Source organism: Kryptolebias marmoratus, linkage group LG3, assembly GCF_001649575.2.
Source record: "Kryptolebias marmoratus isolate JLee-2015 linkage group LG3, ASM164957v2, whole genome shotgun sequence".
In the NCBI taxonomy this organism is placed as follows: Eukaryota; Metazoa; Chordata; class Actinopteri; order Cyprinodontiformes; family Rivulidae; genus Kryptolebias; species Kryptolebias marmoratus.
Window position 1 is genome coordinate 22918631 of NC_051432.1, and position 13189 is coordinate 22931819.

At 41.3% G+C, this 13189-nt stretch overlaps 1 protein-coding gene across 1 annotated transcript in view; it reads left to right on the forward strand.

Moving 5' to 3' along the window:
- The window catches only part of LOC119616577 (epsin 3b), a 14108-nt gene extending 1455 nt beyond the window's left edge, over positions 1-12653 (forward strand). Inside the window, exons 2-12 of the mRNA XM_017436372.3 lie at positions 3666-3886; positions 4081-4239; positions 4416-4499; positions 6299-6593; positions 7092-7210; positions 8529-8615; positions 9557-9680; positions 9791-9961; positions 10097-10192; positions 10753-11046; positions 11133-12653. Of these exons, the coding sequence (XP_017291861.1) occupies positions 3818-3886; positions 4081-4239; positions 4416-4499; positions 6299-6593; positions 7092-7210; positions 8529-8615; positions 9557-9680; positions 9791-9961; positions 10097-10192; positions 10753-11046; positions 11133-11425 (1791 nt within the window). The 5' untranslated portion in view covers positions 3666-3817 and the 3' untranslated portion in view covers positions 11426-12653. The remainder of the gene's footprint in view (positions 1-3665; positions 3887-4080; positions 4240-4415; positions 4500-6298; positions 6594-7091; positions 7211-8528; positions 8616-9556; positions 9681-9790; positions 9962-10096; positions 10193-10752; positions 11047-11132) is intronic.
- The last annotated feature ends 536 nt before the right edge of the window (positions 12654-13189 follow it).

Consider the following 13189-nt stretch of genomic DNA (forward strand, 5'->3'; position numbering starts at 1 on the left):
TGGCCCTTGAGCCATCTTAATCTGGCTCTCAGCATCCTCAAAGATAAAACAACTCCAAATAAATGAATGGAAACCAGGATGGCTAATAAGGTCTGCACCAGTTTGCCCAAGAGAGCGCTTTTTGACTAAATTTAAAAGTTGTGCTGACAATCAGACAAAGGAGGATGTGTTTTTTTAAAGTCTTTACTGTATATTTATCCAAGAGTTGATGTCTAAATGAACTGTCACTGGTGTTAGCTTACAGGCACCATATTTGATGCTAAGAGAGGATTGTTGCTTTTTGACCTAGCGTGGCAACTATTCTAAACCTTTCAAAGCAGGAAAAAATGTCCTAAAAGCCACTTTTAATATATCTACTTGAATGAGTATTCAAACAAAGCATTCAACACTCTACAAATATGCATCAAATGTTTGCTTTTTGTTGTCATGTGAAGGAAAACAACCATTACTTTGTGTTTTCTGACAGATACAGGTAGCATACTGTTCCCATTTCAATTTGTGGCCCTTAGATCCCATTAACTAAGTCAAAATGGAGTAAAAAGTTGCTCTAAAATGTGTTTATGTGCTGTGATTTATCAGTGTAGTATCACAAGTTGGCATGTGGATTAATTTCAATTTTAAAAAATGCAGCAAATGTTTGGTCCTCCGATCACACTACAGAGAAAATATGGAATTCGATCTCCCTCGGGATTGTAAGTATTTTTCAAATAAATCAGATTTAATGCCACACATGTTTCCCACCCGTCTTTTCTGATGATCCTATTGGATTTCCTGAACCTGTCTCCTCAGCTCTGAGAACTGTTGTGCACATAAAAAGATCATGTTGCTCCCACAGTCTGAAATATCTGCTCTGGTGTGAGGCTTGGATAAAGCAATTCAAAGCCCAGTATTTCCAAACAGCTCACACAGTCGACAGCAGCAGTCTGTTCTAACCTGTGTGTGTGTGTGTGTGTGTGTGAGCGAGGTGGAGATGATTGTGCAGAAAGCTGATAGTGTTTGCAGCTGCTGAGCAGAAGTTTCTTCTTCATGCCCTTCCTTCCCTCCGTGTCTCTCCTGCTCTCGTCCCCTCAGAGTTTTGTGCCGGTGCCATCTCAGGCCCTCGCTGCTTCTGCTGATGCTAACTTTTCTTGGCGCACAATGAGGCTTTTCTGAAACTCATTTGCATACTGAACTGTGCTGGAGCAGCAGTGAATGCTTCCGATAAAAAAAAAAATACATTATTTTAGCAGTAGCAGGAAATAATGCTGTTCTTACAACAATAAATCTAAACATTCAGGACTGTAAGGTAAACACAACTTGTGTTTTATTTCAGTGAGCACATTATAAACCTAAAATAATTTATCTTTAGTCTTATTTGCTTCATTTAATGTGTTAGTACTTCCCATTTGCCAAAAAGTTGTCACTGGAGCAATTTAATGTTCCTACTGATGTAAATAAACAACAATAATGACTTTATCTATGATATCAACAGATGATTGTACAGAAGCAATATCTACAAACGTCTAACTCTTCAAGGAATATATAACCAGAGGATCTTTAGTTTGACAGCAAATACTTGAACAACTTTGAGAGGGTTCAAAAAGTCACGTAAGTTCATGTGAAGATGAGGTGAAGGGTCATTTTAGTTGGTTCGACAGTGATACGGACCACGTCGTTTAAGATCCTTTCGCTTTTATGTGTTACAATAATTCATGATTCTGTTACTTCACAACATTTATTACTATTTTCTTCACGTTCTCTGAAAATCAAAGTTACATAGAATACCTTAAAGACATATTGTTATGAAAAAATAAATAAACAGAACACCTCAGGTATCAGCTCCCAGAGTGGTTTTAAGCTTCAAAAATCAATTAAAAAAATGTTTTTTAAGCACTTATGTTTAGTTTTGTGAGGCCACACCGATTCAGCTCCGGTTTACTGGGTTAATGATGTTCACCATAACCAGAGGGAGAGTTACAGGAGGACTGCAACCCATAATGATCAGCTCCCTCGGGTCCTCTCTGAAATAGAAATTTGGAAGAAAAAAAAAGTGGGTTAGGAGTGTGTGTCTGTTCACATGTGTTCATTTTGACCTGAAAATAAAAAAAGCTTTCAAGAAGCTTCATGAGACATCAGAGTGTGTGTGTGTGTGTGTGTGTGTGTGTGTGTGTGTGTGTGTGTGTGTGTGTGTGATAGACCTACTTCTTTATGATGGGGCACCATTTAGGAGCAGCTCAGGACCATCTCCAGTCATTGTTTACATCACTCAGTAAATTCTTACTGACAGAAAGTAAAGAAATTAAACAAATAATGCAGACTTTACAATCTGAATATGCGAGCAGTTTGGTTTTCTGAATTGACGACATCGACCTGTCAGTAAGCCTTTCTGTAAAAGTTCACGTTTCAGCAAATCTGCCGCCTGCTGAGTTTGAACCCTAATAATACCCATGATTTTAAGGATCCTTTGACTCAGTTAAACTTCACTGATATCGCACCTAAAGTAAGGTGCGTCAAGGTGCTTTACGAGATAAAAGCAGTTCTTAAAAAGACACAGGCACTAAAACTAAATATAAGAATATTACATTTGTAAAAATCAGTTTGGAAGTATTAATAAAATGTTATTAAAATAACTAATAAAAGTAAAAACTGAAAAATTGGAGCCTTTTGGCAGTTTTAGATAGGATGTCTTTTGATTTTCATTGTGTTCCACGAATGAAAAAAAATAACCTCGACCTGTTTAAATTAGCGTTAAAAACCACGACTTGCTCAGAGATTACTCCAAGGTTTCCCAAAGATAACGCCACCTCAAGTAAGAATGAAGTGGATCTCGAAGGCTTTTAGGGCTGAAAATAATGACTTCAGTTTTGCATTTATTCAAATGTAGAGACTACCAAGGACTTCATGTCTTTGAGAAAAAGTTTCTAACTTTAGGAAGTGATTAGTTCTCTCAGGTTTTGTAGTGAAGTGAGATTTATTTATATAGCACTTTTTAGCAACAAGGCGATCCAAATTGCTTTACAACAGAAACAAAAACAGAAACACGACGAAACACACAAAAAAAGAAAAAACACATCAATCGTGTATAATCTAAATGGAATATAGAATAATCTAAATAAAAATCATGAAACCAGACATATCTAAGCATAAGCTGAGACAGTCAAAATAGTAGCTAAAGCAATCTAAATGAAATCATAATCAAATATAAGATACAGAAGTAAAAACATCAATCATAAACCTAAGTAAAATCATGAAACTAAACATATCTAAACATGAGCAAAATAGTAGCTAAAATAATCTAAATAAAATCATGATAAAGTTAAAGCTAAACTTTGTAGGCGTCATCAGCTTTGCAGTGGAAGTAGATGTTCTGTTTTCCTGTTTCCTGGGGGAAGCTAATAAAGAGAAAATCCAGCTGGTCTGAGTTCAGAACCTTGTAGAACACCATTACCAACTTCAGACTTATTATGGTCATGTACAAACTGGAATCTATGACATAAATGTTGCTTAAACCAGATCAAAACGATACCTTTAATCCTAAAGTTTTGTTCAAGTCTACGTATTAGTTTGTTGAGTTCAATAGTGACTGACTGCAGCACAGAGCTCTAATAAAACCAGCATTGAACCCGGTTCTGTTCAGATACCCGAGTACTCTGTATTCATATGTCATCTTTATCTCTTTCTTATAGGGGCACGCTAAAACTCCTGACAGAGAAGAGGAGCCCTTCCTGGCGTAGCTACCTCTCCTCTTCCCATCCACAGCTCCACCCTTCACCCTCCTTTTACCTGTTAGGCCTTTGCTTTCCTTACTCTCCCTCTCCACCCTCCATCCCAAGTCACCATGACAACCTCTGCCCTGCGCCGTCAGGTGAAGAACATCGTGCACAACTATTCAGAAGCAGAAATCAAGGTATTTGAAGAATGAGATTATTCGATGTGCGTTAGGTCGTTAAGAACGAGTAAACTGATGATAAGTCTTGTTGGGTCGAAATGCGTCGATCCCCCTCCCTCGTTTCTGCCTTGATGTTTTTATCTTTCTATGATGCCATCGCTCATGACCAGAGAATAATAGAATGTCGTGGTCTTTTCTGTGTCAATGTGAAGGTTCGTGAGGCCACTTCAAACGATCCATGGGGCCCGTCCTCGTCTCTCATGTCAGAGATTGCTGACCTGACCTTCAACGTTGTGGCGTTTGCTGAGGTCATGGGCATGGTGTGGAAACGCCTCAATGACAGCGGCAAGAACTGGAGACACGTTTATAAGGTGTCGGTTTATTTCCCTTCCTACTGTAGGTGCTGGGAGAACTGAAACTTCTATTTATGATCTAGTTGTCTTGCACAAGTAATTGAGTTTAAAAGTGCATTTTCTTCTGTTTATGTGTATATTTGCACTTATATATTAAAAAAACAGTAAATTCAATAATCAACATGTGACTTCAGGCCCTGACTCTGCTGGATTATTTGCTGAAGACTGGATCAGAGAGAGTGGCCCAACAGTGCCGTGAAAACGCTTTCACCATTCAGGTACACAGCACACCAGGGGTGGGCAACCCTGGTCCTCGAGGGCCACTATCCTGCATGTGTTACTGGTTTCTCTGCTCCAACACACCTGATTCAGAGGTTAAATCACCTCTTCATGTTCTGCAGAAGCCTGTTAATCACCCATTGACTCAAATCAGGTGTGTTGCAGCAGAGAAACAAGTAAAACATGCAGGATGGTGGCCCCTGAGGACCAGAGTTGCCCACCTCTTCAGTACACCACACAAACTTCATGAAGCTAAAACTTGGTGTGGTACTCTCTGTAACCGATCCCCCAACAAATACTCTGAGCGGACAAGATTTTTGTTTAAAATTTTGCCATAAGTACTCTAACTCTATCTGCTTGTTACCAAACTATTTCACAAAGAGCTGGATGGATTTTAATTAAACTTCCAGGAAACTAATCATTGGATGTCCGTCTACAACTTGGCCAACACAAAAATCTCTAGGACTAAGTCATTTATATAAATATTAAGCTAAGATTTGGCGCGGTAGTAGCTTTAACTGATCCCCAACCCATCCAGCAATATTGCATGAGATCCCACATAACGTTATTTTCAAGGCTTGACCGAAACTGTTACAACTCTGTCGTTTCTCAACAGGACATGATTTTAGTTTAAAACTGTAGCATCAAAGGCGCCGGGCGATAAGCATTTCTACAAAAGGATACTAGGTCTTTAATTTCTTTACATATTTCATCCTTAGAAAAGAAACTTCTACTTCTTCAAAGAAGTTTTGAACTTTGTTTTTTCTTCGAGCCTCGGCTGCTTTTTAAATACATGTGTACATGATCAGTCCTTATACCTGATCATGTTAGATAGACTTTTTGTTTATTCATTCAGACACTTAATGCTTCTCTATGAATCTTTTAAGGTGTCAAAGCACCTGAACTTAAAGAATGTACCCATGTTGCATTTACACATAACAGACATCCTAATAAAGCGCCAGTTTTAAATTGTATTTTGAGGCATTTTGTTGTAAAAACAAAAATTGTTGCTATTTATTTAGCTCAATTTATGAGTTAAAACAGATAAAACACACAGCGATAAAGTAGTACTACAATAGATGGATCTACTGATGAAGGATGGATCTCTCAACCCTAAATAGATTTGTTGTTTTTAATGTACTGATATACTTCTTTACTGTACATTGTTTTTTAGGACAACCATTTTTTCTTTTGCCCCCTGCTTGTTAAATTTCAGTCAAATTCATCCATAAAGAATAGAAATTCAAGTTGTGCAATCAGTCATGATGTTTGTTACGTCAGAACTTTTTCAGTTTTTTAACTTTGTGCTCTCAGGCAAATCAAGTAATTAGAAAATCCTCATCTAAATCAAACAAAAACCTCTGAGAAAAGAAAAAGCCTAACAAAAATGATGAAAACACAAACATGTTTCTGAAGTAGGCAGTGTAACACTTGATAAGGAGATAAAATTTGCTCCTGTCTGGCATGAGGAGCATCGATCAAACATCTCAGACTCCAAATTTATCTCTTCTCTTTTCAGTCAGTCATTGAACTTTTCAGGAAACTGACAGCAGCTTGATTGGATTTGAAGCATGAGGGACTCAAAAAGCTTGTTTGAAAATGAGCTAAAATTATAAACATTGTATAAGAAAACAAGTATTTTAAGAACTTTGAAGCAAAACTTTAAAGACCTAAAGTAGTCTTGAAACATGTAGCTTAGTGTTCATTGACTCAAATGATTAAATTAAATTTAAAATAAATTAAAAAGTTGGAGAAATGTGCCTGCATTAAAAGTTTGTGGTGACTGTCTGTCGCTCAGACGCTGCGTGACTTCCAGTACGTGGACCGTGATGGCCGGGACCAGGGGGCAAACGTTCGGGAAAAAGCCCGGCAGCTGGTGTGTCTGCTGCGGGACGAGGACCGGCTCCGCCAGGAGAGGAGCCAAGCCCTGAAGACGAAGGAGCGGATGGCCGGAGGAGGAACCGGAGGGAGCGGGGGTTACGGAGGGATTCCCCCGACTTACCACCCGGGCAGACGCACAAGTCAGCCCAGCATGGCCGTGCTGTACGGCGAAGAGTTCAGCCGCTCCAGGGGCTCGCCGTCCTCCTTCAACTGTGAGTTTCAACTCATCTGGAGCTCTGAATGTTTTCTTATCACATTTGTAATTAACTGCTTTTTGTGCAGTAGGACAGTACCTTGAACTTGATCACTGCTGACAGTACCGGGATATTAACGGGACTCACTTTGTGTACTCCTTGTCTCTGCTCATCCTCACACTGAGTGAACAATCCGACACACAAAGTAATTCCTTCTTTCTCGCTCTCTGCTAAAAGGCAACGGCAGGTGATTATGATTTTACCTGTGTGCCTGTCTGTTACCAAAATATTTCACGGACCACCGGACGAATTTTAATTCAGCTTGCAGAAAGTAATCACTGGACGTACGTCTACGACTGATTACCTTTCGGAGTCAGTTCATTTCAAGATGGGTGCCACAGCTAATTGACCATAGCCGACACAAAAATGGCTTTCACTCAGAGAGTATTCCAAATATTAATGTAAAATCTGATGTGGTAGAAGCTGAGCAGCTGTCATTCCTTGTTCCCTCTGCAGCGTCGGCGTCGTCTCCCCACGCCGCCTCAGACCTGGAGCAGGCCCGACCTCAGACCAGCGGGGAGGAGGAGCTGCAACTCCAACTGGCCTTGGCCATGAGCAGGGAGGAGAGTCAGAAGGTAAAACAACACACACACAATAACGTGCGGCTCCTCCGGTGCAACAACCTCCGTGGGCATGCACACGGGTTCTCAGAAGCGCAGCAAACTTGTCTCTTGGTTTCTTTATGGTTTGGCGTTTTGAACATTCGCCCACAACGTTAGCCCTGCAGTCCCCTGTTACCATAGAGATGAATGATGACACAACTACAGGCTGCCTGAAGCATTAACCAAAAGGAGCAGGAGCAAGTCCACACAGAAACAAATCAAAAACACACCTAACATCTATGCGAGGGGTTTTTTAACCTTTGACCTTTGTGTCTGTTTCTTATCGCCTGCAGCTACAGGCGAAAGCGAAGAGATGTTTTTTTTGCTCATGTCTGTGCGTATTTGTCTGCACTGTTAACAAAATCATTCATGAACCACGGGAGAAATTTGAATGAGACTCTCAGAAAGTAATTATTAGGTGAACGTCTACAAATGATTGACATTTAGAGTCAAACAACCGTATTTTCCAGACTATAAGGCGCACTTATAATCCGGAGCACCTTATATATGTAAGAAGTTGTAATGTTTTAGTACGACTTTGGTAAACTACAAAGCCGCACCGGTTGCAGCATTAAGGCTCAGTTAGAGTCAAGCAGGGCTACAAAAATTGGGAGGTGCAGACAATGCATCTTATATATGACAATAGTTTAAAAATTGACCGTTCATTGACAGTGTGTCTTATAATCCAGTGCACCCCATAGTGCGGAAAATACGGTAATTCAAGATGGCCCCCACAACTAATCTACCTTTTCCAAGACAAAGATGAGGTGACTTAGTCAAATTTAGAAAAATAATAGGTAAAGTTCATGTGGTAGTAGCTGAGAGTCGTCCTCAGCACATACTCAAAGCGTTCACACACAGGATGTGGCTGCCGCTGAAAATTAAAACTCTGCCATGAAAGGCGGCGGGCATTCTTTTAAAGGGCTTTTAATTTACATCCTGTGGCTTATGTAACATTTTCCTTCAGCTGATTTAAATCTTCCCTGTCTTTGGTCCTTTTTAAGCCACATGTTCCCTGTGGCAGGTTTTTTCTTCTCATCCTTCCTTTAACAGAGAACTAAAATCAGTCTTTCATGCTAAAAAATGTCAAACTATTCTGTAAAATCTTGGAAGGTTTTCTCTTGTCTTTGCTCTAAAATAGTTCCCACTCTTTGCTGAATATTGCTGCATAAAATTTTTTTTTTAAATTTGCCCGACCGAGTCATGGAGTTGGTTTGCTCACTGTGGCGTGTCGGCGTGATTCAGAGCCGGTACTTGTTGCACTGATGATGTCACGATGCCGCCCCTGCAGGAGCAGCGCTGTCGCCAAGGAGACGACTCACTGCTACAGAAGGCACTGGATGAGAGCCGCAGAGAGAGCCAGTCAGGGACACACGAGGTTAGTTTAAAAATGTGTGTGCGTGAGCTAGATGGCGTGTGTGTGGGGACGTGCACGGCACTTCAGTACGTATTTGCATAGAATGGTGGGTGGGCGTGTTTGTAGGAGGCTGCCGGCAGGCATTTTGAGAATGAAGCTGAGTAAAATGATGTAAATTGGGAGAAAGGGAAAGGAAATGAGACAATAAGAGGATGACCATATGAGGGAGGTGTAAGAAAGAAACAGCAGAGGGCTGAGAGAGGACAAGGAGACATATGCAGAATGATAATAACTGAGTTTGTCTAAACTTGAACTCGGCATGACATTTCCCTAAAAGCACCGTCCTTATTGATCTCCGATGTTTTAACAAACCAATCCGAGTCATTTGACACATTATGTAAACACCTGTGAGACGTGTAATTGGTTGGATGCTTTCAATAAACCATCGGGCAAGATTTAGGTGAATTTAATCATTTTTTAACTGACGAAACATGTGAAATATTCACAAACATACTAACATATTTAGGATACAATAATAAAACCAAAAACCTCATATGTGTGTGTGTGTGTGTGTGTTGAAATTAGATGTTCATATACACGGTCTAAAAAGTTGCATAACCATTTTTTCTGTATGTCTGACATTAAATCAAACTAAACCTTTCTTTTTTTCTGGATGAAACATCCGTCTCTCGCCTCCTGAAGTTGGTAACAGAGAGTCATTATCCACCGTGAAACGACATGGGCTGAAAGGCCACTCAGCAAGGAAGAAGCCATTATACCAAAAGCATCATAAAAAAAAGCCAAATTACAGTTTGAAATTGCACACAGGGACAAAGACCTTCATTTTTGGAGACATGTCTTGTGGTTTGATAAAACAGGAGCTGAACTGTTTGGCCACGATGACTTTAAACTGGATAAAAAAACTTAATATTTTAATAATTTTCACTTTTTGCTTCCTGTAGTCCGCCATGTTGGACCTTGTGGACATATTTGGAGCCTCGTCTGAGCCACAGCCACCTACAGGTGACCCCTGGCCCACAGTTCAGCCCACCTGTAACACCACCTCCAACCCCTGGGACTCTGTAGGTGGGTGCTTCGTTACAGACACACCCAGCACGAAACCTGGAGGCTTTTTAGTCAGAACAACGCCTCTGCTTCACCACACTCAGAAAAAATATCTAAATCTGTCTTCACAGCAGTCCAGTCCAGCACTCCTGTGACTGGCAGCCCCTGGACGGACCCTCCCCCTTCTTCTAACACGTCCAATCCCTGGGCTCCGTGTGCCAACTCGCACACCGACCCCTGGGAGGCGGCACAGGAAGCATCCAGTCCCCCCAGTAATGCCTGGGACGGCCCAACAAATGGAGGTAATCTACGTTTTATAGACATTTAGCATTGCAAAGCCTCATTAGGATCCAAACGCCCATTAGTTTTCTATGAATTTTTAAACATGTTTGGTTCATATTTGTGCTTTTTTAGTCAGTTTTCATTTCTCCAAACAGACGGTGACGGGACAGATCCGTTCGCAGCACAGGAAGAGGAGAAGCTTCCGCAGGAAGTTCCCAGAGTGTCCCCGCCTCAGCCGGCCAGCCCAACAGGTAGGCAGGCTGTGGGTTTCACCGTTTGACTAAAATCAACCATTACTGAAGAGAAACGCTTCCCTCTGCATCCTGCAAATCCCAGCAAAAAGAACATTCAGATAAACGGTTCATTAAATTTGAAACTGATGTGGATTTTTTTCTTTTTACCCAAGACGTTCAGGTAATAATTCTGCTGTTTGTGTGGTAACCAGATCAGAAGGAAGTCCTACAGCTTGGATCAAACAAACTGTGCTCAGAATATCAAATGTAGGCAGACAAAATGGGTTTACATTAATAATAATTGTTAAAATATAAAAAAAAGTTTAATTCATCCAAAATAACCAGATAATCTAGAGTAATTTTTGAACTTAAGGAATAAAAAGAAGCATCTAAAGTCATTGTAGGATTACAGTCTCTCTTTTTAATGCAATCTATCAGATTCATAAAAAAAAAAATTGTTTATAACCTTTTGGTGCACAAATCGAAACCTTTTCTGAAAACTTGCTGCGACTCGAGCTATTAAACATTGTATCTTCCTTAAAGTCTATTCTGAACTTGTGTTTTGCTGATTTCTGCAGATGCCGAGCTGTTTGGAATCAAACCTGAACCTGACCTGTTTTCTGAACGAGACTCCAGGCCGGGTCCGTTCAGAGCAGATTCTCCAGTGAAACCTCTGGTTAACGGGAGGGAGTCGGACAGCCCGGAGATGTTCGACCTGTCCCGGTTAGCGCCCCCCCTCAGCGCCCCGCCTGCACGTGTTTGTCGGACTCCGGAGGCTTTTCTAGGACCTACGGGGGCCTCGTTGGTCAATTTAGACACTCTGATTCCCCTCAAACCTCCTAGCAAGATGCAGAATAACCCTTTTCTCTCAGGTATTTTACACATAAGTACTGCTGGGATGTTAGAAGTATTTTCTTGGCTTGATTTAATTTTTGCTTTATTTTTTTTTTTTTAACAGGCCTGAGTGCACCATCTCCTACCAATCCGTTCCACTGCGACCAGCCGCGCCTCACCCTCAACCAGATGCGGCCGTGCTCCACCTCTCCGCTGCCCCCTCACATGCTGCCCTACAGCCCGTCGCTGCCCCTGCCTCTGCTCCACCAGCCCCCCGTCCTCCCCTCCTCCCTCACACAGCCTGCTGCTGGACTCCTGGACCTCCCCTCGAACCTCCCACAGCCCCTGCTCCCCCTGTCTCCACGATCAGCGCCCCGCCCTCAGACTCAGACACACAGCCACAACCCGTTCCTCTGAGGCTCCAGCATCTTCCAACCTGAGCTCTGCGGAGAAAACGGGATACGCCGGACTCTTTTTTTTCTGGAACGACGTGCGCCACCTGCAGTGAAACTACGTGGAACGGACCTAATCTGGATCCCGTTCCAACACCATTGTGCAAATTTGAAGCGAGTCAAAGTTGGACTGACTAAATTTGTGTCTGAGGACGCATCAGCTGCTACATCGCCTGAACTCTTGAAGAAGAAGAAGCTCACTCTCTCTCTCACACACACAGACGGGCACTCAGGCGCGCCTCACCATGCAAACATGTAGGCAACACCCCACCTGAAAGGTCCGACGCTTTCTCCCATCAGCCGTGACAACGTTTGACCACAGAGACGAAAAGTTTGTTCTGGAGCCCTGGATGAAGCCACACACTTTGATCGACCACAGAGCTTCGCTGGGACCCTTACTGCTGCTTCACCGACAAAAGCATGAATGCCTCTAAACCCCGAGACTCCAAATTATTCTTTGATTCTGAGTTCCTCAAAATAAATTATTTTTGTCTGACAAGTTAAACTATATATTTATCTTTCTGTTTCAGGCCTCCCAAACTGTAGGATTCAAGAAAGCACAGAGCACAACATTGGAACTAAATAACGCCTTCTTACGTGTAGATCGTGGTGTATAATCCACTTTGCCTTTTTTCAAGCTCAAGAGCATGTGGTTCAAAGTTAGCTCAGTGTTTGCTATTAAAGACCAGTAAAGTCTACAGGATTTAGCTCACTTCAGCCGTGGAACAAACCAGCCTGTGATAAATCTAACTAACTCAATGTGGACCTGTTTGTATCTCAGATTGTACCCGATTAGACCCCTGTGCCTACCTCTACACTGCATTATCACCGAGGAGGGCCTCACGACCACCACTTTCTCCCTCCTTTAACGAGATTCAGTCATTATGAATTAAACACATTTGACTTCAGAAACCAAAATGCAGGGAGGTCAAAGACTTTACTTAAAAGTAGAGGAGAGAAAGATTTCAAATGATAAGCTGATGTCCTGCTCTTTCCTCACTTCTGTGCTGAGAATAAAAAAAATAAAAATCTGAGCTGATTCAGACTTTATCACTGCACTGAAACTGGACATGAATGTAAAATGCCTACCTATAAACACACACAGGCTGAGTACATATGTATTTAATAGAAATATATTGCTGTATTATGAAATACTATATCAATAAATGGCTGGTGTTTGCATTTTATTTTGAACTGTGGATTAATGAGTCATCCTTGTTCTGCTCATTTCACTGCAGGCCCACAGAAAATACATCAAAGTTCATACCCTGGTAATTTAGATAAGTGTGCAGTATTGCAAGGCATCATGGGAAGGCAAAGTAAGATTTAGTATGGATGAAATGGTTTTCTCTCAAAGTATTAATACTACAATAAAATATGTAAAAGCAGCATCATTGCATGTTGGAGCAGAACTTAAATGTTGCTGCAAAGATATGTATAATCTATAATCAGCATTATTTTTTCACCCTTTCAGCTTTATGTATGTATCCCACCACTTTTCTTGAAGCTGTGCAGTGCTGGAGCCAACTGCAAGAACAAAGTGATTCAGAGGTTTAAAAGCAAAACCTTTCCACAAAATTGACTATCCACAGTTTCACAATATTAAACCCTTGCAGTTCAATATCACTGAAAGCAGAGGACCAAACATTTACAGAGTAAATGGCTGCCATTTTAAGTTGTGTCCAGGAGCTTTACCTGATCTGTCTTTACAGAGCTTTAAAAAGCTCTT